Below are 26,582 nucleotides of genomic sequence, written 5' to 3'. Positions count from 1 at the left end.
ATCTTCACTGTGTTTTTTTGCAGGGGGATGTTGGCTTCCGGGGGCTGCCTGGTTTACCGGGACCACCGGGCGAAGGCCTCCAAGGACCTCTGGTACGTCATAACTTTGACTGTTTTTTTACTTCTAACTTCCATTTTGCCTTTTCATCTGCCTTTTATAACTCGCACTAAACTCTTCAAGGACATCGCGTTGTGTTTACTTACGCAGACAGCCTGCTATAATTTTATTTGACATACAACCAATTGTGATTGAGACATATTCTCTGAAGGATTACGTCTTCGCTGTAGTCAAAGAGGTTGGAAAAAAAAACAGCTTCATCTTGTGTGCGAACATGCCCGCCGCGGGGGCCTTATATTCTGAGGCTGACAGTTCATTTGTTCAGGGTATTTATCATGATTTCCCCCCCCGCAGCACTCTGACACATTGGTGCAGAGTGTGAATCTCCGCAGAGACATATGTGTCTGATGAGAAGCAGGTCTATAACTGAAGCAACACCCAGCACCCACACGTCCCCAAATATCTTAAACCCAGAGTCCCTGCAGGCTCCGGACCGGTGTTTGTGCAGGTCCGAGCGCCGTCACGGTCATGCAGCGGTAGGCAGGATTTAATTGAGGGCTCAGCTAAAGCCGTCACGTTGGCAGACTCCAGCCCTCGTCCATGTTGAGAGAACGGTGGTGTCATGAAATGCATGACTCAGTATTATAATCCTCACCTTGGAAAATGCTTTTTTTTCCTAGAAATATGACAGTTTCACAGCGTGTTTCATATCATTTTACATCTGTTCAAGAAAGAGGAGTTATTGGTTACACATGTGTGATACACGGCTGGTCTGGCCTGTAACATCAAGTTTTATTTATAGAGCGGGTTACAAGGTGCTTTCGGTTAGCAGCAAAACATGTTTTAATTATTATTTAAAGTTCTCATGAAATCAAAATAGATGTTTAAGTTGTTGTATCACTCATGTATTGGGCTGGTGATCAACTATGCAGAAGTCCGACAATGACAAAAGAGTCGTACATGTATGGCTTCTTTCTCCATTTCATCCCTGTGCGATTTTGTCTATTGGCTACTGTAAACGCCAATTAATAGACACGACAAGTCCCTCCCTAGTTTCCTGTTTTTACAGGAAACATGTAAATATGCGTAATCTAATAGCACTCTGCTAGCCAAGACGCACTCCAGTATGGAGGATGGAACCTGCCAAAATCAAAAAATAAATGAGAAATAAATGACTCGATAAATTAAATCATTAAATGTAGCAAAAATAATATTAAAAATAAATGTAACCATCAATGAATTGATAAAAAGTGACATGAATTGATATTTGTTTTGATTTTTCTTCTTTATTTATTTATCTTAAATAGATAAAGAAAGAAATACATAGATACATAAATAAATACACACATTTAAAAATAAATGCATAAATAAATACAAATAATGATAATAACTAAATAATAAATAAATGCAAAAATTAATAAATATATTTTAAAATTAATAAAAAATAAATACATAAATAAATAGTGTGTAAGGGATACTTCTTGAGAATTTAGTCCACTCCAATGTGATGCTTACTGTATCCTCTGTACTGCAGGGTAACCCTGGACGGCCTGGCCCTTCAGGGCCAACAGGGCCACAAGGACAAGGAGTTCAAGGACCAAAGGTAGACTATGAGTTGTTGTTCTTCTTATAGAAATGAATGTATCTATAAACTCTATCTGAGGGGTCTATAACTTCCCTGCACTTGCAAAGTAGTTAATTCATGCGTTTGCTTCAGGGTGAACAGGGGTCCCAGGGCGTGACTGGGCCAAGGGGGGTACCTGGAGAAGGCTTTCCTGGAGCTAAAGTGAGTCACCATGTTGTACTGGACTTTTGAATGTGGGGTTTGTGTGCACGTATTAATATGTTCTGATCAATCGCTGACGTTTTGCCATGCGATGTGTGACAGGGTGACCGCGGCTCGGGAGGGGAGAGGGGCCTGAAGGGGCTCAAAGGGGATTTTGGAGATGCTGGAACGCCGGGGCAACCTGTGAGTGACCCTCACCATGCTTTTATATGTCCATCTATTGTGTACTGCTTTGTTATTTCTCTTTTCAGCAAATATCTGTCTGAATAATATAACTACTTCTTGTATCTTTATCTTAGGGCCGATCTGGTGTCAAAGGAGAAGCAGGCCTCACTGTGAGTCTTTTTCATATACTTTTTCTAGTGGTGGAATGAAACTAAGTTCATTTACTCAAATACCGAACTTAAGTACAAATTAGAGGTACTTTACTTGAGTAGTTTCCTTTTATTTTCATATAAGTAAAGGCTCTGAATACATTTTCCACCACTGACTTACCGCTCATGTATATTTTTTTACACTCACACTGTGTATTGGTGTATTCATTTCAGAGAGAGGACATCATTCGGATGATCAAAGAGATCTGCGGTAAAGTATCCTGTGATCTTTGCATTATTTATTTCACTTCTCAGTATTGACTTAACAGCAGCACAGATGTTATAAGAGAAGATTTCATTTCTAAATCAAAGCCACTGTCTCATCTTATCTGTAAATCATTGGATCAGATTCCACAGAGTGGACGTCGTCAAAGTGACATTTCAACCGTGATCTCATGTGTTGCTGTGATGTGATTCCAGGATGTGGGATCAAGTGTAAGGAGAGGCCCATGGAGCTGGTGTTTGTCATCGACAGCTCGGAGAGCGTGGGCCCGGAGAACTTTGAGATCATCAAGGACTTTGTAAACGCTCTGGTGGACCGAGTCACGGTGGGGCGCAACGCCACCAGGATCGGCCTGGTGCTGTACAGCCTGGAGGTGAAGCTGGTGTTCAACTTGGCCCGCCACTACACCAAGCAGGACATCAAGCAGGCCATCAGGAACATCCCGTACATGGGAGAGGGCACGTATACCGGTACAGCCATCCGTAAAGCCACCCAGGACGCCTTCTACAGTTCGCGTGTGGGAGTCAGCAAAGTGGCCATCGTGATTACCGACGGGCAGACGGACAAGCGAGAGTCGGTGAAGCTGGAAATAGCTGTACGAGAAGCACACGCTGCCAATATTGAGATGTTCGCTCTGGGGATTGTGAACACCACCGACCCGACACAGGCTGAGTTCTTGAGAGAGCTCAATCTGATCGCCTCCGACCCCGACAGCGAGCACATGTTCCTCATTGACGACTTCAACACCCTGCCAGGTTAGAGAAACTTACCTTTTGTCATGTTTGGGTGTTACACTGCGTTAATACTAGCACAGAGATATTAGCTTCTTGCCCTATCTGTGTTAATACTAGCGCAGACATAGTAGCTTATTGGTTGGAGTCTGGACCAAAATGGTGGACTGGCCAACAGACCAATGTTACGTTACCATTCAAGCGCTAGTATTGGCGTCCATACTCGCCGGTAACCCGATTTGTTAAGGTTCTATCCCCTGACCAACGGGCTATCCTGACCCTAACCGCTCGAGGTCAATGCCTAACCTCAACCAGCTCGGCAGGGCGTGTCTTGCCAAGAAAAGAAGTTGGATTTACAATTGCGCGCCTCTCTGAGTGGGATTCCAATCTTCCACATCCTGTATCTCTGGCTCTGACTTCTCCTCTCTGTTTCTTTCTGTCTCAGCGCTGGAATCCAAGTTGGTCAGCCAGTTCTGTGAGGACGAGAATGGGGCCCAGATATATAACCGGATAACTAACGGCTACAACGGCTACGGAAACAACGGCAACAACGGCAACAGGAACGGCAACAACGGGAAATATGCCGTCGGTGGCTATGGGTACCGGCCTGTGACTGAGCAGCATGTACAGAACGGCCGTCAGAGTGGCACCGACACTGGCGCCGGCACCCACACTGGCACCGGCACCCACACTAGCGCCGGCACCCACACTGGCACCGGCACCCACACTGGCTCTGGCACCCACACTGGCTCCGGCACCCACACTGGCTCCAGCAGTGGCCGGGTAGAGACCACCCGGCATGGCACCAAAGGATCCAGTACAGGACATGTAAGGAACATTATGAGTGTATGTATATTATAAAAATATAATTATGAAACTTAACTTAACTTTTGTCACCATCAGGGAGGAGGAGGGCATTTGTTCACGGAGACACACCTGGGAAACGAACGCGGGGACACATTTAACCGCAACCACTCAGCCGACAGAGAGGACTCCTCAAGCGCCCGAGGCTCCTCTTCATCTACAAGAATAACCACGTCAACCTCAAGTGTATCCATAAAGCACGTTCCCGTACCAAGGCCAGCTCTACCTAAAGGTACAGACAGTCTATTCTTCTCCTATACGTTTAGATAATTCTCTTTAATAGCCAGCGCATGCAGAGACATGGTACATACCCAATCACACAACGGAGCAGTCGTCCACAACAACAAACAGTTTGATAGTAATTACAGAGAAAAACACTGTCAACAAAACAATTAAAGCACCTTCCTGTAAATGGCTCCTCATAACAGAAGCAAAATGAGTCACACCCTCATGTTCCTTTAAAATCAAACAAGCTAGTGTTTGCATTTTATTATTATAGTGTCTAAATTAGTGTTTTTAAATGCAGCATTCCTCCAATGTGTTGTCAAAATAGTATTTCCTGACACTCACGTTTGAATTAGAAAATAGCTAGATTGAAATACAAACCGCAACATCCTGTAGACATCAATTAAACACCACTAGGGATCATCACATCTGAGGTTTAAAGGGCCCACATCATGGTCATTTTCAGGTTCATACATGTATTTGGTGTTTATACTAGAACATCTTTACATGCTTTAATGTTAAAAAAAAACACTTTATTTTCCTCATCCTGTGTGCCTGAATATACCTGTATTCCCCTTTGCCTGAAATGCTCCGTTTTAGTGTATTTCAACGGAATTGCGTTGCTAGGCAACAGCTTGGAGTCCATGTTTACTTCCTGTCAGCTGATGTCATTCACATACACTGCAACAGGAAATAAACTGGGACACATTTACAATATTTACGTTTAAAACTGTGAAATATAAATAATAAAACTAAATATTGTAGATTTGTGACATCACAAATGGACCGAAATCCCGACAGCTTGTTTCAAAGGCACAGTTTCTCAATACGGGCTGCGTGGATTTCTCTGTGGATTGAGAGTTTGGATACTTTCACAGTATTTATATATTGCTTAAACCTGCTTTATAATATAGAAGACACGAAAACTTCACTTTTTAACAATATATGGGACCTTTAACTTGGACACACATTGGCCCGTATTTATCAAACTTCTAATAATTACACTTAAGAGTGCTCTCAGAAGCTGACTTTGGAGTAAAAATGTACGAAAAGTTAAGAATGAGATACATTTATCAATCAACTTACTCCTACTTGAAGGTCTTTATCCACCAGAGGCAAATTTCCTAAGAAAAAAGAAACATTTCGATTTGAAATTTGTTCTGCAACAAACAAGCAGTTATCATATGAGTTACCAATATATAATATATATATATATTAGGTATATTATGTGTGTGTGTGTATATATTATATTCAAATATATAATATGTTGGTTGTTAATTCATATGATAATTGCTACTGAAGATATTCAGTATTTCACACAAATAAAATGTATATGTATGTATATACAGTATATGTATATATATGTTCATATATATGTATATATGAGTGTGTATATATACTGTATATAATTATATATACAGTATATGTGTGTGTGTATATATATATATGCATATACAGTATATGCATATATGTGTATATATATGTATACTGTATATATGTATATGTATGTATGTGTATACTGTGTGTGTGTGTGTATATATATATATATATACATATATATATATATATATATATATACACACAGAATACTGTATGTGTATGTATATACATAAACAGTATACTGTGTGTGTGTGTGTATATATATATATATATATACAGTATACTGTATGTGTGTATATGTATGAGTGCTGCTATATTTATATACTGTATATAGCAGCACTATATATATATATATATATATATATATATACACAGAATACTGTATGTGTATGTATATACATAAACAGTATACTGTGTGTGTGTGTGTGTGTGTATATATATATATATATATATATATATACACACAGTATACTGTATGTGTATATATATATATATATATATATATATACACAGTATACTGTATGTGTATATATGTATGAGTGCTGCTATATTTATATACTGTATATAGCAGCACTATATATATCTATATATATATATATATAGTGTTTAAAACACAATAACACTAACAATCTAACCGATAGATGCAGTGGTAGACCAGTAACTTCCGTGTTCTGAGAGGTAAAATTACAGGTTTTTGTGAATGGAGTCTGGTGGCTTTGAAGAGAGCATAGACAGATATAACGGCTTCAGTTCCCCTTCGGAAAGGTCTGTCTGACAGCGAGGTAAAGCGGTGAAAATATTCTAAATATAGCGCCCCCGTCCACAGCAGTACATTGCTTTGCTCCCATGCTGCTACTCCTGTCTGTCTGCGTCAGCCGGCGTCTACTGTAGCTAACACACTGACTCTGGATCAGTACCTCATACGACCCCACTTCAGAACAGCCAAACTATCCCTTTAAGGTAAGCTACGATATTTGACAGTAGATTGTAAGGAGACTGTAGTTATTATTGCAGAATGTTCAACGCTTTGATTTGTATTAGACTGATGATATTTTAGTGATAATGAAAAGTGCAACTAGACTATAATTGATAACGCAAACATTGTTCCAACAGTATCGCCTTATTCTTTTACCCTGACAGTTAGTGATGAAGGTCGCTCAGCTGGAAAATCAGAAAGATGGAACCAATTTCCAAGTGCAGAGAGCTTTTTCTGTAGTGTTCCTCTAAACCATTTGTACTGATAACTTCATCATTTTAGCTGCTGTTCAACTGAACACAGCAGTCAGGAGCTGGTTTCACAGAGACAGACTTCAGATAGACGTCTACATTCATCTAGTCTGAAATAGTTGTGTCCCTTAACTACAGCTGAGCTAGTCAGATGCTAAGTGACATCATCTCTTGGCGTTCTGTCAAGATGTGATCAGATGTGCTGTGATGTCACTAGATAGATTCATCTCCAGTCCGGTGTGTTTAGAGTCCATGGACTCCTTGTGATTGACAGGCTCAGTAGTAATGAGGTCATGTAGGTGAGGAGCTGGGAGGCCAATTATTTCCCGACGCAGTGTGGATGATTTTCTCGAATCTGCTGCTTTTCCCCCCGCAGAGACCGTACCCTTGGACCCTCGCTGCGGCTTGGTCCTGGACCAGGGCACGTGTCGGGACTATAACATCCGCTGGTACTACGACAAGCAGGCCAACGCCTGCGCCCAGTTCTGGTACGGAGGCTGCAACGGCAACAGGAACCGCTACGACACGGAGGACGAGTGCAAGAGGACGTGTGTGATCGTCTGATCCGCCGGTGATTCATCCGCCGGTTCATGTCATTCACACCTGTAAAACAGCAGTTTTTGCAATTTCCCTCAGCAGAAATGAGGCCATAACAATTTTTTATTGCTTCCAAATGTTTTAGAGTATTGACTTTCTCACGTCTCTTTCCAGGAGGCCGAGTGAAGGCATCTGCCATACATCTGCTGTAGATAACTTCAAGGAGGGGCAGCTAATACCAGCCATTTTTTCCACAGGGTTATGTCAAGTTTCTGCATAATTCTCAGGCATATACATGTACACTGATGTTCCGTTATCACTGTTACATCCCAGTTCCTGTCTTTGTGCCCCATCCTGTGTGCAACTTCTTGTAAAATTATCCTCCTCTGATTGCAGTGAAAGAGCTTCCATAGATACCTCTTTATTCTTCTTTTATATCGGCATGCAACGCAGGAGATACTCCCCATCGCTCCCACTCAGGAATACAGATGAGCGCTCTCGCTGTGTGTGTGTGTCCACTTTGCCGGGGATTCCCCCTCACCTCTCGGACATGTTGCTGCAAAGATTGTGAAAATGTGGACTGAGCAGTAAATAACTCTGGTGCCTCATCAGTCAGAGTCATAAATCAGTCAATCAATATGTCATAAAGACATAACGTAGCTATTCATTTTCTCTACTCAAACACTGTAGGGCATGCTAATCTTAAAGAGCCAATAACCCACCAATGAAGCCTCTCATCACTTATATCAATAAAATATAGTTTGTTCTTTTATATATATATACATAAAATGACTGATGCTCTGTAACTTCATGGAATAATTGTGTGCGTTTGAATGTTTTTTTTAGTTTTTCTGAATGAAAATGTTTACATGATTTTACCCTTTTGTTCCAGCAGTAAACTGATGGACACACGTATACACACACTGCCCTCTACTGGGGAACACATGCTGATGTCATTACAGTATACAATATACTAGTAATTGTACTGCCATTGTTGAGCGACTGGTTTATCACTATATTACACAGCTGTACTGACTGTATAAATCCATATTGTACTGATACACGGTCAACATTTGATGTCAAACATTTTTAAATAAATCTGGTCTAAACTGACAGTGTGTTGCAAAGCCATCACATTCATGGTAAGGGACTGTATACAAATTATATTGGCTTACAGTCACTCTTTTATTTTGCATGATAAGCATTTAAAAAGTTATACATATACAGTATATATATATTTATATGATGCAAGTTCAGCAGTACATGTTTCCAATTTCTCTACTAATCCGTGTAGCGATATGAAAGATGTTGACGATGATGTTTATAGTTTGGAGCATTTATAATCTGATCAGTTCTGTGCATGCGTTTTCAGTCCATGGGCAATTTGACCGTTAGCCAAACTGTAACCATTTATATATTATTTTGCACGTAAAACCGTGATATAGGAGCTTATCGTTAGCGTAGCATTTAGTATATCTTCGCACAAACATAGAGAATGGCTGGAATATTGGGTAAACAGGAGCTATCATTTTGTTTGCCGTAAAATTCAGCAAGCACTATAGTTTCACTTCTAATGTTTCCGATGCTAATTTAATGCTTTTGGTGGCGCACATTGAGAAAGAAAAATATTATGTTCTGATATTAAATGTTTAAATCTGCGTACAGCAACTTAAATTATTTATGTTTTGCCTCTCTTTGAGGTTAAAGGAGTTGTGTTGTGAGTATTTTAAGATGTTGGGTGGGAGGGTGTTGCAGTTTCTTTCTAAGTCAATGGAGGATCCAAAGAAAATAACGCTCGGGAAGGTCCTGCTTTTTTAAAAGTACTCGATACCTTTAAGGTATTGTCATGGCCTCTTCCAGGGCTGGTAGACTGTTTGGTGCAGCTAGCCACTGTTGCTCTGGTCTATAAGACCCCGCCCCATCCTCGGAGTCCATGGACTTCATTCCCCTGGCACCACCGGGTGCTGTCGGCGTTCGCTTTTGTCCTGTAGTTCGCTTTAACATTTTCTTAATTAATCGTGGCAGCCTGTTTTTCTGTCGGCTTAGTTTGTTACGATTCATATTTTGTGTTACCCTTGTTAACTTGATTTAACTTTTGTTGAATAAATCTTTGTTTTTAGTTACTCCCTCGCGGTTTGTTTCCTTATTTGTTATGGTCTCAGAGCCAGGACATAGCAAATTGGGGGCTCGTCCGGGAATTGATAGTCCGCTAACAACGACAACAGTGCTTACAGAGTTAACAGTTTCAACCTGGAGGGTGGGCATCACGCTTCTGCTTCAACGCGGTCTCTGCCACCGTGGGTCAGGGGGGCCGCATCATCAGCAGTAACCCCTGTATGAACACTGTGCAGTGCGGCGATTAACTAGCCAGTTGGTATCGAATTAAGTACTGTATTGGTATCACTGTAAGGGTACTGGTATTGGCACCGGCATCATAATAAACGATAACCAGCCCTAAACATTGTGTTCAACCCCCCCTCCCCACTCCAATCATTTTCATACAGTCCCTAAATATTCTACAAAAATGAATATATATTTGCAAGACCTGTTTTTAGAGCCTTGCTTTATTAATCTTACTGCGGCTTTGGGGAAGTGTCAGAGCTTTCTTACGCAGAATCTGCTCTCCCCTTCTGCTTAAATTACATGTTAGACACTCCTCGACAAGTGGCGTAGTCTGATCTATCTTTAGTGCTGCCCACGGGAGAAACGTTACCTAACTCTACACACTCCTCACACTTTATCAAGCCACAAAAATAGGACACAACAATATAAGATCCTATTGATCCAGACGCATCAGCAGCAGCAATGGCCTTTTTTTTTACATTTTGTACTAAACGTGTGACTGTGAGCAAATTGACACCATTTATCTTCAAGAAGAAAGAAAGCACAGCGAGTAAACATTTTCAGAACTGATATTATCAGTGATTGAGGTGTGTTTTAAAAGGTTTAGCTGCAGAGCAACACACTCACACACACAACCAAGCAGCTTGACAATAATGCACCCCACAGGGAAAAGGGAGAAGCGTGCTGATTGGTGGACAGAACAGCTCGTATGTGTCGCTCACCTGTTTCTGCACACAGCTGCTGCACCCAAACTTTACTGGTCCATTTTTAGCACACTTTTTTTTTGTGCACTTCAATCTCACTTAAATAAAGCCATGTAAATAAGGTAAGATTTTGTATTGACTTTGGTGGTTCATTTTAGGGAGTGTAGCAAAAGACTCAGCTGAGGGAAAAACAGTGAAATATACAAATACCAATAAATCATTAGAATAAGATATTATAGAAATAAAAGTAAAATGTTAACTGCACTTAAAAAATTATTATTTGTGGGTTTTCTCAATCTAAGGTAACACTTCATCCATCATTAATAAATTGTAAATTGATAGTTAATTAAACTTTGTTAATAGTTATTTTACCGTTAACAAACAATGAAATTATAATAATCTATACTAATTATTAGTAATGCTATTATTTCTGTTATTTTATCATTAGTTTGTGTAATATTAAATAGTTTATAAATTCTATATTGTATCATAGCTGATAAGAGACAATAATTACATTCTGATTACATTAGTTAAGTATTAATAGTTTATTGTTGCACACATTATAACAGTTTATATACTATATTAAGTATTTTTTAATGATTACCAAATGATTTTTAAACCTTTAAGAAATTGTTTGTAAAACATCTATAAAGATTACATAGATAGATGGACCAGAAACAAATTATTAATCATTGACAAAGTATTAACTAGCTATCTAAATATTGTTTAGAGACGCTTTACGAAGTATTTATTAACCATTTAACAAGGTATTAAAATTATCAGTTGCAACTTTATAATAACCATCCAAATAGTGTTTATATATATGTATATGTATATATGTACATATATGTTTTACAAATAATTTCTTTAAAGTTTTTAGATTAATTATAGCATTACTAATAATTAGTAAACATTATTAATTATAATTCTTTTGTTTAACTGTAAAATAACTATTAACTAAGTTTAATTAACTATTATCAATTTACCATTCATAAATGGTTATTTTTAAGTGTTAGCGAATCTAAAGTCAAAAAAACAATTAATTAAATTACCCAATTTGTAGTATTTGTGACTTTTCTTCATATACGATAGTAAATGGAATATTTTGGGGGTTTAGACTAACAAGTAATTTAAAGATGGTCCCTTGGGCTCTTGACAAAATAATCTGTAAGTAACTATCTGTTGCAGTAAAAGTGAGTATAATTATATTGTCTGTAATTATAATTATTGAAACAGTCTTGATTGCTTCGTCACGGTATATGAATTACAGAGTAAAAAACAAATTGGTGTAGATGTAGGCTCAACATGAGACTAAATCAGTACAGTAGATTTGACTGCACTCTGAATAAATGGAACAAAAAAAATGAATTAACGGAAACCAGATATAAATGAAAGGATGATGTACACACACATAGTTTTGAACGTGACAGCGGCTGCTCTAAATATCCTCCCAGTCATGCGTACAGCTCGGGGCGAGCTATTCCAGAGCTTTGACAGCATTGTCTCCGCTCTTACAGCCACATGACACTTTGGGAGCTGAATCACGGTGGCATATCCTCGGCCTGAGCAGCCAGTTGCTTCTTTCAGTCTGTGACAGCAGCTGCTCGAGCCGAGGCCGTGATTTGGCCCAGTCGGATTCCACCGGAGCTGAAGCAGGCTAGGGGGGGCAGAGGGAGCTATATTTAGAGAGTGGGACGGGATTAAATTGCGGGGTCTTCACTCTGGGAACCTTTTCTCTGCTCTGCCTTTTCCAGCCAGGACCGACTGCCAAAAGGACCTGTGGCCCCGCCGTCTCCTTCCTCTCTCCACAGACCCCCTCGTTCACCCGCCGTTTCCCCCCATCGTGACTCGCCATGGACCCCAACGCCATCAAGGAGGAGCTGCGTCTGTTTCAGAGCACCCTGCTTCAGGACGGGCTGAAGGAGCTGCTGAACGAGAACAAGTTTGTGGACTGCACCCTGAAGGTGGGCGACCGCAGCTTCCCGTGCCATCGGCTGATCATGGCCGCCTGCAGCCCTTACTTCAGGGAGATCTTCTTCACGGAGGACGGGAAGGAGGTGGAGAACACCAAGGAGGTTGTCCTGGAGGACGTCAACCCTTCCATCCTGGACATGGTCGTCCAGTACCTCTACTCGGCCGAGATCGACCTCACCGATGACAACGTACAGGATATAATTGCCGTGGCGAACAGATTCCAGATCCCTTCCGTCTTCACGGTGTGCGTCAACTACCTTCAGAAGAAGTTGTCTCTGGGCAACTGCATGGCCATTTTCAGGATGGGTCTGGTGCTCGGCTGTCCCAGGCTCGCAGTGGCCGCACGCAACTACATAGCGGACCGCTTCGAACTCCTCTACAAAGACGAGGAGTTCCTCAAGCTCGCGGCGCACGAACTGTTCGCCGTCATCGGCGGAGACTCGCTGAACGTTGGGAAGGAAGAACTGGTGTTCGAGTCGGTCATGGCGTGGGTCCGCCACGACAAGGAGCGCGTCAAGCTCCTGAAGGACGCTTTCAACTGCATCCGCTTCCGCCTGCTGCCGGAGAAGTACTTCAAGGAGAAAGTGGAGACCGACGACATCATCAAGGCCGACCCGGAACTCCAGAAGACGATCCAGGTCATCAGGGACGCCTACAAGGGGAAACTTCCAGAGACGCCCAAGAAGAAGGAGGGGGAGGAAGGTGGCGAGGAGGAAGAGGAGGGCAGCCTACTCCCTGGCTTCCTGAACGAAGACCGCAGACACGGCATGTTCACGCGTGAATTCATCATCATGATCAACGATACGGCGGCGGTGGCGTACGACGTCAGCGAGAACGAGTGCTTCCTGGCGGCCATGTCGGAGCAGGTGCCACGCAACCACGTCAGCCTGGCGTCACAGAGGAACCAGCTCTACATCATTGGAGGACTGTTTGTGGACGAGGAGAACAAAGATCTACCCCTGCAATGTTACTTCTACTTGGTAACCATTTTTTTTCTTTCGTTTGATATCGCTTCCTGCATTGGGGAAATATTCCTATTCACTTTCTCGCAGAGATTTAGATGAGAAGATAGACACCACTGTCATGTCTTAATGTTAAATATGAAGCTAGAGCCAGGAGACGGCTAGGAAAACGAGCCGATTGTGTGAATGAAGCATTGAGTTTTTCAATTTGACTCATTTACATTTTCTATGTGCCTCGTAACGTTACTACTCCGCTGCTCGTTTGGTCATCTTTACAGCAAAACTTCACCTCAGTGAGTCCGCTACTTGCCGCAAGTCGGCTTAATTCATGCAGCGGTCAGCCCGCTACAACGTTCGCCGCTCTGACAATCCTGCTACGTTGATTTGAATGGGAATGTCTGTTCTACTCCTATACTATTTCAATGGTACAGACATGACAGTGTTATCAATGTTCTCATCCAGCTCTCGGCAAGAAAACAATAAACCGTATTTCCCAACACGTCCAACAATTCCTAAAGGTGCTAAATGCGAAATTGAGAGCATATATATATTGCCTCTCGACGGCTCTCAATATAGCATAGCTAACGGACTTAACAGCGCTAACGGTGAAAACAACAGCAACACCGCTGAACGAGCTAACAGTGTTTACCTAAGGGGGAACCGGAGGGTGGGCGCTGCACGGGACAGCGTTATCAGCGGTAACCTCCGTATGAGCGCAATGCAGAGCGGTGGCTAAGAGCTATCCAGTGGGGCACGCTCACATGCGCTAAAAGGCATGTTTGGCCGGCTCAGCTATGTCAACAAAGCGCGGAGACACAACTTCGTTCTCTGCTCAGGTAGCCATTACTCCACTATAGAGAACCTTTAATAAAACAGTGTAGGAACTTAGAAGTCTGTGTGTATTTGTGAAAATAATGCACTTATTGCACAATATTTTAGCTCATCTAAACCCACTTTTGCATTTCAATGCCTTACTGGAACTCAAAATCACAAAAAAGGAGAGAAACATAGGACAGATTTAAAGTATTTTTTCAGTCCATAACCACAAGAATGACTGTGATACAGTTTTCCTATGTTATGTTTCCCATGTCGCCCATCAAGTCTAAGCAACGCAGACTCTGAAAGAAAGCATGAAGGCTTTTTAAGACCTATATTTTACAGCATAATCAATATGTGGATACCGTACAGTATGATGATTCATTCTGAGCTAATGGGCGCTAAGAGGGTGTTTTAATGTACTTTTTTTCTTCACAGTTGGATCAACTCACATCCGAATGGGTCGCTCTGCCGCCCATGCCTTCTCCGAGATGCCTCTTCAACATCGGGGAGAGCGACAACCTGCTGTTCGCCGTGGCCGGAAAGGACCTCCAGACCAACGAGTCGCTGGACACGGTCATGTGCTACGATGTTGAGTCAGTAGTATTATTAGCTTCTTTTCTCTCCCTCTTTCTTTATTTCTTCACCTTTTATACTGTATTAAGGTGATAATTAACTTCTGGAAATTAACAATCGCTAATATATGGTGTTTAAGTATAATTAAATTGTGTTTTGATATGATCTCTTGGGTTCATAGTCAGGATATTTAACTTCTTTATGTACCAATACCACACATGTACCAGTGAAGCATTTGAGCAAATGAATTCAAGGGAACAAAATATCATTAAAATGATTTTTTAAATGTGAATTCTTCAGGAAGATGAGGTGGAGTGAGGCCAAAAAGCTTCCTCTGAAGCTCCACGGCCATTCTGTCGTCTCCCACAAAGGAATGATCTACTGCATTGGTGGAAAGACAGATGACAAGTGAGTAAATGAGCGTGTGTGTGTGTGTGTGTGTGTGTGTGTTGAGACCTTCCACTGTGAGCTGCAGCTGTTCGTGGTCTATCATCCTGCCAGACTGCAGGGCTGCGCGGTACTTCATAGACAACAATTACACCGCTTCAGTCCAGAACCGTCTCATCTGTTACCGTAATGGAAGATACTGATCCCCGTGCATCTCTTGTTGATTGATACAGAAGCTATTAAAGGATCTAGTAGAGCCACCCAACATAACGTGCTGTAATCCTCACTGTGTTTTGCAGCATACGCAGCAGTGATACCTGAACAAAACAGCCAACAAGTCCTCAAACCTCAGGATGTAACACCGTGTTTATTAATACGCTAAGGTGTGAATGACTCGTTTTGCAATGCATGCAATTAAACAGTAGGAAACCAATTAAACCTGTGGCAAAGAGAAGATCCACACGGCTTTTAGTATAAATCAGTAAAAGGTGAAGAGAAAAAGAATAATTAAAAACATTTGGTGTTCTTGTTTTCTTGTTTTTTGATTCAGAAACAAAAAAACAGTTTTCCTGTTTTTGGTTTAAAACGGGAAAACAAACTATCAAAAGGTACACGGACCAGACGCTCCAGTTTTAATTCAATCTTGACTTTCTCCAAAAAATGTACATAACATAACACTTAACAAAATGCACTTTATTTCTTATAAATTGAGATTATGGAGTTTTAATATCTCATCCTTATTTAATTACCTAATTATGGTATTTACCTCAAATTCCCATCTCTTTTCAATATTAAAAGTATTAACTGCTGTGTCCAGATAATTCCTCTTGTATATACAATATAATGTATTTTAATTGTCAACCAACTGTATGTCCAGTATTGTCCCAGATTAGATGATGTTGCTTTAATCCTGCCCCAATATATGTGTTGTCAAATACACTACAGACACAATACCAAACTGTATGTGAAGTTAGGTTACCTTCAAACTGTATTATTCTATTTTTTTCCTACTATGTTATCAGTTAATTGATTCTATATTCTATATCAAAGTGGTGAGTTTTCGTCTCTGTTTTCCTGCTGATTGTTGATTGCGACGCTGTGCCTTTTAAACAGAGAACTCAGTGATGCTTTGATGAAGGCTTCATGCTGAAACACACCGTCAGTCCATTAGTAACATTAGCAAACAATGATTAAGACATGAGGTGACATTTTCATCATCATTTACCGGAATTGCCGCCTTTCGTCTTTTGGGGAAAACAAACACTTCGCTGCATTTACAAAGCAATTTATTCCAAATGATCCATATTTGCAGTTGTGTGATGCGCGTTTGTCTTTATCCGTCTTATTTGTCTCCACAGCAAAGCCCTCAACAAGATGTTTGCGTACAACCACAAGCAGGCCGAGTGGAGGGAGCTGGCGGCCATGAAGACACCCAGGGCCATGTTCGGATCCGTCGTCCACAACGGCAAGATCGTGGTGGCCGGCGGAGTCAACGAGGAAGGACTCAGCGATAGTTGTGAAGCGTATGACTTCGCAGCAAACAAGTATGATTCTGATTTATACCATACATCACATCTAAATTTTCTCAAACCCTAAAACAAACAGAAATTGGACAAATGTACCAAGGTACATCCGTAATGAGAGCTCCGTCTTCCACTTGACCTTCTCCTAATGTTGTATCTCCTCAGGTGGGAGCCCTTCACAGAGTTCCCCCAGGAGAGGAGCTCCGTCAACCTGTTGAGCAACGGCGGCTCCCTGTACGCTGTGGGCGGCTTCGCCATGATTCAGGCGGAGAACAAGGAGTTGGCTCCCACAGAGGTCACCGACGTCTGGCAGTAAGTCTTCTCGTTTTATGGGACCGTTATTTACATGTTTCGGTCGTTCCGAGATCTGACTCTCCTCTTGGTCTCGTTAGGTACGAGGATGATAAGAAGCTGTGGAGTGGGATGCTGAGGGAGATGCGGTACGCTGCCGGCTCCTCCTGTGTGTCCATGAGCCTCAACGCTGCCAGGATGCCCAAACTGTAGACAGAATCTTTCTTTCTTTCTTTCTTAACCCCCCCAACAACACCTCCCGACACCCCCCTCATCCCCCAGCGAGCTGCCTCCGAGGCGTCTCATCCTTTCTGTGTGCCGAGTTGATCTTTGACATTAATTTTTCTCTGAACTCAGATGATTTTTATCTGTACTATAAACACTCGGCTCTGCTGCCTCTTCAAAGTCTGCACCATCCCCACAGTATTAAAAAAAAAAAAAAAACAAGCCACAATTTAGATTGATCTCTGTTTACACCATTTCTAGCATTTCTTTTGTAAAATAAACATTTGTAAACTTCTGCTTCTTTTACTGTTTTCTGCTTTTGTGTGATCTACAGAAAAGTGGCATTTTACAGAGCCTGTATCAACGCGTCGAGGGCAGCCGTGGGAGAGGAGATGTATATTTGTAGCTTCTTTGTGCTTTCAGGTAAACAAGGAAGTGGAGATGGGTTAATAGCAGGTGAGGCGTCATTTAAACGCAGCATAATGGTCTTCAAACATGTGTCACACATCCAACATGACCGTGGGTTACTGCACCTCAAACGTGACTGGAAAAGTTGAGGTATGTGTAAGGTTACCGTCACACAGAGTGAAATACATTCACACTGAATCATAGCTGTATTTTAACATCTATTTACACTTACATTAGAGATAATGACCCAGGAAGTGGAGGATTTTACACCTCTTTTAAACTGCTGCAAAGGAGATGGAAGAAATGTGTCATCAACGCTTACAATGAATAATTAGTGTTAAAGGTGCTCTACAAGATATCCAGCAGCAACTATTGTCTATGTAAAGATATAGAGGAGTGATGTCTACCTGAGCAGAGGATGAAGTCGCTCTCCCTCTGTGTGTGTTGTAATCCCAGCTTCTTTTTGCTTTGTTTATATAGCCGGACCGGCTGCATGTGTTGTTAGTGCATGTGAGCGTGCATGTAAGCGTGACCCACTGGCTACGGCTACAGCTGATAACGCCATCCCAACCAACAGCATCATCACGAAGCGTAGCACCCAACCTCCGGTTCCCCCCTCAGGTAAACACTGTTAGCTCTGCCAGCACTGTTGCTGTTGTTTACATTGTTAGCGCTGATAGCAATGTTAGCTCCAAGCACCGTTAGCTGTTAGCCAATGGCTCAGTCATGCTGTTTGTTTAACATTTTGAAAATGAAGATATTTCAATAGAGTGCTATAGGAATGAATCTAAAACCCAGAAATGAGTCAGCATTTTAGCACTTCCGGTTCCCTTGTGTCGAAGTCAATGAGAGATGCCTGAAACTTGAAATAGTTGAAATACAGTTACCAAAAGAAGATGAAATGGTAGTTAAAATGGGAAGGCTGAAAGAAGTTGAAGTGTCAGTTTAAGTGTAAGCACTGAATTAAGTTGTCAATTTAAAGCACTGAGCAAAGTTGAAACATATGTTGTGTGTGAAACTGCTGAAAAAAAGTTATTCATTCATTTAAACTTCAAGCACTGAAAGGAGTCGAAATGTCAGTTGAAGCGGAAGATTAGTGCCAATTCAACTGAAAGAAGATTTCAATTGAAGTGGTGCAACGTGATCACATGGGAAACGTATAAATAGCACGCCACCTTTAAGGTCATTTCATATGTCATGTTGTGACTTACTGTTAGGTTTAGGAAAAGAACGCGGTTTGGGTTAAAATAACTCCGGAAGTGGGGTAACTTATGTACGGAAGTTACGTTACAAATAAATCAACTTTGACTTGAGGTTTCACACGGGACACGAACGCCGGTCTTCTTGGTGAAAGTCAAGTGATTTTTGGCCCACACATCCAACTTCCCGGTACACATTACGAATTGATTTCATGCTGACCATCATGAAAAATTTGTGAAATTCCTGTCTATGTACACGAATCAATACATTAAATTTCGTGACAATTGGACAATTTGGAATTCAGGACAGAAACATGACTACAAATGAGTGCGTCCAATTTACATTTGCAGAAAAACAAACGCTGTTACAGTTTGAACTAGTGTGTTAAAGCATGTTGACAGCTTTACAGTGACATTAAAACCGTGCACGTCAGGCGGAAATCGCAGGTTTCTTACACAACATGTTCCAGTGTTAATAATTAACGATTTTTACAGATGTTTGGAAAGTATTGACGTGAAAGTCACTCGTGGAGCTAATAATAGAAATCTGTGGCAGCTGTTCAAAACAAAAAAAAAGTCATAGTTTGGACACTCACACTGTTAATAAGCAATTATTTCCCACTAAACTTCCTCATTTAATCAGAAACCAAGGTCTGTGCGTGAGCCAAATTTAGCTCAGCATTCACACCAAGGTAATCGCTGTTTGAAGAAATAACAAAGACCTCTATAGAAACTCCGGAGTTTATTTTTATGAACAAAAGGTGCGCTGCATGGAGAGTTTAATTCATCAAAAAGCATTGTGTTGCCAGACATGCCTTACAGTTTTCTCTGCAAAATCACCTGAAACCTGATCCGTGTAAATAAAGCAAACCTTGAGCTTTATCAGCTCAAGCGTGACACCAGGAAGTCAGTGCACATGGCTGAAGGTGAAGCACACAACAGTGGTCTTTCACACTAAACTATGCTGGAGTTCCCCCTGGGTGTGGAAGACTGAAAGGAAACAAGAGAGAGGAGGAGTGATGGAGGGATGGATGTTAGACAAGACGCTGAAGGCTTGGAGTGAGTGCTGATGAGGACGCTGTAGCTAAAAGTAAGTAGAAAAATCTCTTTTTCAAACTACACCTTTATGACTCATCCTCTGTGTATTCATTTCAATACTCGGCTGGATGAAATTAGTTTTTGAATATAGTTTCCAGAAAGAATAATCATTTTTAATGAGTACAAGTTGCTGCCTTATGAAATGCGAGTGTACATTGCGATGTGTAAATGACACACATCTCCTTCACAACTATAATGAGAGCGGATTGCACTGACAGCATTACAGGAAGCTGCCATCAAGCCAGGACGCCATAGGCGCTGTCACATCATGAGAGGCTTTCAGAAAGCAGACTGCTTGACGAGGAAAGGTTTTGTTTGCTTCTTTCCCACTGAGTTTGTTTGATTGTTTGTTTCTTTCCTAGTCTGCTCGCCTCTGGGTTTCCAGCCATGCTCTCTCCTTCCTTCCTCGAGCAGTAATTGAGGGGAAAGGGAATGACTTTTTCCTCACCTAACAATATTTACTGTATATGAGACACCTGAATTGGAAATTTACAGGATTCGACTTATCATCCAGCTCAAAATATCCATTACAAAAAACACAAATTCAGCATTTGGTCAGCATTTTTTAAACATTAAAGTGGCACTAATAAATATTTATACATTAACAATTAATCAAATGACCACATGTTATGTTATGTTATGTTATGTTATGTTATGTTATGTTATGTTTTGTTATGTTGTTATGTTGTGTTTTGTTATGTTTTGTTGTTATGTTATGTTATGTTGTTATGTTTTGTTATGTTATATTTTTATATTTTGTTATGTTATGTTATTTTATGTTATGTTATGTTTTGTTGTTATGTTATGTTATGTTGTTATGTTATGTTATGTTTTGTTGTTATATTATATTTTGTTATGTTATGTTATGTTATTTTATGTTATGTTATGTTTTTTTATGTTTTGTTGTTATGTTATGTTGTTATGTTATGTTATATTTTGTTATGTTGTTATATTATGTTATGTTATGTTATGTACAACCTGACCCTGCAGTTTCCCTCAGCTCTACAGAACATTTCAGCATTTTTCAGCTCATTGTTTTAGCTTTAATTTTGTTGTTGTTATGTTATGTTATGTTATGTTATGTTATGTTATGTTAAGTTATGTTTTGTTATGTTATGTTGTTATGTTATGTTTTGTTATGTTATGTTTTTTTATTTTAAGTTATGTTTTTTTATGTTGTTATGTTATGTTTTGTTATGTTGTTATGTTATGTTTTGTTATGTTATGTTGTTATGTTATGTTATGTTATATTTTGTTATGTTGTCATGTTATGTTATATTTTGTTATGTTGTTTTGTTGTTATGTTATGTTAAGTTATGTTTTGTTATGTTATGTTGTTATGTTATGTTTTGTTATGTTATGTTTTTTTATTTTAAGTTATGTTTTTTTATGATGTTATGTTATGTTATGTTATGTTTTGTTATGTTGTTATGTTATGTTGTCATGTTATGTTATATTTTGTTATGTTGTCATGTTATGTTGTTATGTTATGTTTTGTTGTTATGTTATATTTTGTTATGTTATGTTATGTTGTTATGCTATGTTATGTTTTGTTATGTTAAGTTATGTTTTGTTATGTTGTTATGTTATGTTTTGTTATGTTATGTTGTTATGTTATGTTATGTTATATTTTGTTATGTTGTCATGTTATGTTGTCATGTTATGTTATATTTTGTTATGTTGTTTTGTTATGTTGTTATGTTATGTTATGTTTTGTTATGCTATATTTTGTTATGTTATGTTATTTTATGTTATGTTTTGTTATGTTGTTATGTTATGTTATATTTTGTTATGTTGTTATATTATGTTATGTTATGTTATGTACCACCTGACCCTGGAGTTTCCCTCAGCTCTACAGAACATTTCAGCATTTTTCAGCTCATTGTTTTAGCTTTAATTATGTTTTTCTATACTTATGTTACGTCGCTTCCATATGTATTTTAGTTTGTTTACGTACTTATTTTAAGCCCAACCATGACGTTTTCCTTAAACCTAACTAAGTGGTTCTGTTGCCTAAACCTAACTGCAGACGTTACCGTAGGTTTGTTGTATTTTGCTGAGTTACCTCTTGCTTTGTAGGTGTCTAGGACTTTTATTGTGAAAGGTCAGAGCAGATTGAGTGAAGCTGTTATGTACTGCTGTTGACAATGTGGGAGTAATAAATTGTTTGCCGTTATTTTATTACCTTCATAAAGTAAAGGCAAGGTAACTCTCGGCTACACAAGCTGTTGCGGATCACCTCTCTGGGGCACATCTTAACACATTTTGGTTTGGGCTAAATAATTAAAACAAATATTTGAGTTAGATTTATACAAGATAATAGACAACATACACATCTCTGCTTCAACTGAACACTTCCATTCTTGGACAATTGCACCAAGAGTGGAGGACTTACTGTATGAGTGGGGTTCATTGTAACAGACTTGTTGTACAGTTGTAACACTTCCTAGTAAAGTCTCTTTGAATGCCATTAATTAAATACAATTCTAACTATATACCATAGGTGGATACTGTTTGTGGATCTCCATCTATATCATGGATGGATAGGTATCCATACCGGTCTATTTATGTATCATCTATTGGTCTATCATCGATGGACATTCAAATATTATTTGTTATTATTTATTTATCATTCTGTGAAAAAAGATTTGCGAGAATTAATTGTTCTTATTTCATTATCGTTGTGTACTATGGGCTTAGTTGTAACCTTTGGAGCTGAAAAATGAGGCCAACGCCGAAGTGCCAAATTCAAATAGTGCAGAAAAACGTTCAAGAACAATTTGTGTTATCAGTTAATGGTATTGGTTATTTATCAAGCAGCTTTTTGTACCTTAAGAGCATGATGTAAAATAAGTGTTTTCTAGTTGTCAACCAGCCCTAGGTCAGGGCCGGCTTAGGGCATAGGCCATATAGGCGGTCGCCTTGGGCACCACGTTCTTGGGGGGTACTGGTTGTCCTCTGAAAACAAAAAATACCCCCCAAACAATCTGCCCTCGGTTCTGGGGGGTTGAACCCTACCCCAAGGGGGGGCTCAAAATCCAAATTTAGCTTTGGGCACCAAAAGGATAAGAACCGTCCCTGCCCTAGGTAGACAATTAATATGAGTAATTGTAGAGTGCAAACTTCATTAATAATCCCATAAACAAGGATATGACCTCTGTGTCCTAAATGCTACAGTAGCTCCTACTCTGGCACAAGATCTCCCTTCTCTGATTTTTATTTTTTAAATATAAAACTGCTTTTCATACTCAACAGCACTCCACCATGGAACTTGACAACTGCACCGACGTGGACCGACTGATGAATCGCTATTACCTGCCCGTCTCCTACGGCATCATCTGCATCGTGGGCCTGGTGGGCAACGTAACCGCCATCGGCATTTACGTGACCAAGCTGCGTCCCTGGAAGAGCAGCAGCATCATCATGGTCAACTTGGCGCTGACCGACCTCCTCTACGTCCTCAGCATGCCCTTCCTGATCTACTACTACGTCAACGAGGACTGGACCCTCGGCGACTTCATGTGCCGATTTGTGCGCTTTGGCTTTCATTTTAACCTGTACGGGAGCATCCTCTTCCTGACGTGTCTCGCCGTTTTCCGCTACGTGGTGGTGATCCAGCCTCTGATTGCAGCACAGGTGCAGAGGAAGTTTTGGGGTGTAATTGCGTGTTCAGCCGTCTGGATCATCGCCGCTGCTGAAATCATACCCATGTTGACGATGATATCCTTCGAGGAGAGCAACAACAAGACCTACTGCTTGGACTTTGCTAGCAGCACAGACGTCTACACCGTGCGGTGGTATGGCTGGCTGGTTACTGCGCTCGGATTTCTCCTCCCTCTAGTGGTGGTGTTCATGTGCTACATCGGTATAGTGAAAGAGCTGGCGAACGGGCCCCAAACAACCAGTCCGTGCCGGATGCGAGCGCGGCGCGTGACCGTGCTGATCCTGGTGGTGTTTGTGGTGTGTTTCCTGCCGTATCATATCTTACGTGTGTTACGGATAGAAACTCGAAACTCGACGTGCATGGTGGAGCGCAATGTGCACACGGCATATATTATCTCCAGGCCTCTGGCTGGATTCAACACGTTTTTTAACCTGGCTCTGTACACTCTCTCAGGTGATCAGTTCAGGAGGGCCTTCCTCAGCACTTTTTACTCAGAATACTGGCTGAGCAAAGCCAGGTCGCTGCTCCACGTGACCGTCATCAGCAAGGCAGGCCGAGACATGCCTGCTGGATGACGAATGTCCAACGCCTGACTTTTCTTTCTTTGATGTCTCACTCTGTGGACACACTGTGAGCTTGTCAGACAATGTCGGGAAAGCTGCATGACAGTTGTTGTGTTTTCTTTCATCGTGTGCTTCCCAGAGACAAAGTTTTGTGTGCCAACTCCTGACATGTAAATACAACTAGAGGTTATGAGAAATGCATGTTAAGTTAAACCTTTGTCCACACGCCAGTATAATTTACCTGACTAACAATGTAATGATTTGAATGTTTGCTGCCATGCAAATAGTCTTTGTTATTGAAGGTTTCAGTTTAGTCCTAAAACCAGGCAATGAGTTTGCATTACTGAGCTTCACTTTGCCAGATTTCCAGTTAGTTTTTTCCTGTGTATTTTTAATTGCTACAGAAAATAAGGTCTATGTCTTTAATAAAAACTCACAGTTTTACAACATGTTGTATATATTGGTTTTTGGCCGTCACCATCTTGGTTTTTTGTCCGTCTCCGCATTGTTTTTGTCCGTCTCCATCGTGGTTTTTGTCTGTCTCCATTTAGTTTTTTTGTTTTTTGACGGACACATTTTTTGCAGGTTTAAGGCACTTCCACATTGGCTTCACTTTTCAGATCCCGGAGGTTGCCCACTGACTACACCTGTGAGTATCTTAACCATGAACTTTATTATGCTTTATACAATATTCAGGGCATTAATATAGCATCAAACAAATATTTGTTATGTAAAGATATAGAGTAGTAATGTCTACCTGAGCAGAGAATGAAGTCACTCTGACAAATTTTCAAAAAATGTCTGAACAATGTTAGAAAAATGTCCAAAAAATGTTTTTTAAAAAAGTCTGAAAAAGGTCTGAAATATGTTTGAAAATTATCGTTAAAAAAGTTCGAAAAATGTCTCAAAAAAAAAAGCTGAAATATGTTTGAAAAGAAGCTTAACATATTTTGAACTGCTGACAGGTGATCAGTGATCGTAATGGGTGGCAAGCTGTCAAGGTCCTCCTAATATGTATGGATGAGACCATAAAGTTACTTCAATTTAGTAATATATGACCCCTTAGCCTCTGTCAGCTCCTCTTTATATTGGTATTTGTCTTTCACACGTACTTTATACATTTCTGATGATGATTGACAGATGACAGATGAATAGGCCGGTGACAGATAATGATACCGTAGCTCCGTACTCTACCCTCCAAAAGTGTCGGCGCGCCCCAGAATGCTCCCTATTCCCTATCGGTCATTTTTCAACTAGTTTCTGGAGAGAAGTCACTTTTTCTGATGTATCATTTAACTTTTTCTTCTTTTTTTTTTGTTTACATTTCCTTAGTCCGCCCAACACTTTGGAAATGGATGGAAATTTTAAAAAGATATCAATCATCACGCTTTGCTGCGTTTGTCTCCCCAACAGTGTGATAAAATGATTTTACAGCCCGACACCTCCGGCGGCTACTGATCTGTGAAAGACTCCGAGGTTGTGTCTGAGCACTTAGCGTTAGGAGTTCTCTCTGCAGATGCATCCACCTTCCCCATGAGCTAACAAAGCACTCTTTATTTTGAAAGTGTACGTACAGCTCTCTATGTCGCTGTACTACTAGGAGGAGATCTTTAAGAACAAAAAAATACATCCGTTTATCTTCATGTAACACAAAACCTCCCGGAACAAATCCTCCCTGTCAACAGAGAGACATCATCCGTAGATAAAGGAAGCTGTTACACTATTTGTCTATCACTGCCAGCAAACTGCTTCATCCTGGACACCATATGTTGATCTGCTGCAACACCCCGCTTTATGGTTTCGGGTCCGAACAATTAGCGAGCTGCGTCGAATAACAAAAGCCTCTTATGATACAAGATGGAATTAATGCAACATTTGAAGGTGTCTGCCACTTCTCCGTGTGCATGAGTACACAAAGAAGTCAAATCCGGCGTCATTATCACAGGCTTACATAATTCTAATCTTTCTCTGTTGCATGCTGTGCAAGTAGAATAGAGACTGCAGCTGGGGATGGAGAGGCTATTTTGGTCTGTGGACATAGCCATTTCCTTTTCTGCCTCCTGACTGATCTCCTCATCCTCATTTTCCTTCTTCTTCTGGAAGTGCTTATTACTGTTTTCCAGGATATTAATATGAAGCATCTCACAAGGCAACGCCTGTAGAAAATGTGTCGAAATAGATTGTTTTTTCCCCTAGCGGAGCGCAAATGGAACGGAGTATTGTATGTTTGTCAGATTATAGAGGGAAAAAGCATTCAGCAGGCCAATTGGTTTCTTCTATTTTCTGCTGCGCCAGAGTCATAGTCAATTGAACTTTAAATGATCAATTTGGAAGCGAAGAGCCTGTGATCAATGCCCTAATGGTGGAAATACCAATGTTCTCTTCCCGTGATGTAAGAGCGCTGAAACCGGCTCTGACAGCCCGTCTTTCAGCTCTTCTCCTCTC

General features: G+C 40.5%; 3 protein-coding genes across 7 annotated transcripts in view; all 3 read left to right on the top strand.

Moving 5' to 3' along the window:
* Positions 1-8,519, top strand: part of LOC119483946 (collagen alpha-1(XXVIII) chain-like) — a 35,542-nt gene extending 27,023 nt beyond the window's left edge. For 4 of the 5 annotated variants that reach the window (XM_037762464.1, XM_037762468.1, XM_037762465.1 and 1 more), the window contains 11 exons: positions 24-92; positions 1,592-1,660; positions 1,775-1,843; positions 1,946-2,026; positions 2,143-2,178; positions 2,392-2,428; positions 2,638-3,195; positions 3,617-3,999; positions 4,075-4,267; positions 7,244-7,438; positions 7,579-8,519. In XM_037762464.1, coding sequence (XP_037618392.1) covers positions 24-92; positions 1,592-1,660; positions 1,775-1,843; positions 1,946-2,026; positions 2,143-2,178; positions 2,392-2,428; positions 2,638-3,195; positions 3,617-3,999; positions 4,075-4,267; positions 7,244-7,431 — 1,683 coding nt within the window. In that variant the 3' untranslated portion in view covers positions 7,432-7,438; positions 7,579-8,519. Of the gene's footprint in view, positions 1-23; positions 93-1,591; positions 1,661-1,774; positions 1,844-1,945; positions 2,027-2,142; positions 2,179-2,391; positions 2,429-2,637; positions 3,196-3,616; positions 4,000-4,074; positions 4,268-7,243; positions 7,473-7,578 lie in introns of all 5 variants that reach the window. The other variant, XM_037762466.1, reaches the window with a different exon arrangement.
* Positions 8,520-12,184: 3,665 nt separating this feature from the next.
* On the top strand, positions 12,185-17,501 carry LOC119483894 (kelch-like protein 41b). Its single transcript, XM_037762370.1, has 6 exons — positions 12,185-13,405; positions 14,642-14,799; positions 15,080-15,187; positions 16,525-16,710; positions 16,855-17,001; positions 17,082-17,501. Exons 1-6 carry the CDS (start codon positions 12,305-12,307, stop codon positions 17,191-17,193), a joined length of 1,812 nt encoding a protein of 603 aa, XP_037618298.1. The 5' UTR covers positions 12,185-12,304; the 3' UTR covers positions 17,194-17,501.
* Positions 17,502-19,600: 2,099 nt separating this feature from the next.
* Positions 19,601-24,584, top strand: LOC119483896 (2-oxoglutarate receptor 1-like). Its single transcript, XM_037762371.1, has 2 exons — positions 19,601-19,902; positions 23,166-24,584. Exon 2 carries the CDS (start codon positions 23,175-23,177, stop codon positions 24,147-24,149), a length of 975 nt encoding a protein of 324 aa, XP_037618299.1. The 5' UTR covers positions 19,601-19,902; positions 23,166-23,174; the 3' UTR covers positions 24,150-24,584.
* Positions 24,585-26,582: the final 1,998 nt, after the last annotated feature.

Source organism: Sebastes umbrosus, chromosome 24 (genome assembly GCF_015220745.1).
Source record: "Sebastes umbrosus isolate fSebUmb1 chromosome 24, fSebUmb1.pri, whole genome shotgun sequence".
Taxonomy (NCBI): domain Eukaryota; kingdom Metazoa; phylum Chordata; class Actinopteri; order Perciformes; family Sebastidae; genus Sebastes; species Sebastes umbrosus.
Note: the sequence above shows the minus strand (reverse complement) of the source record. Positions and strands in the feature narration are given on the sequence as shown.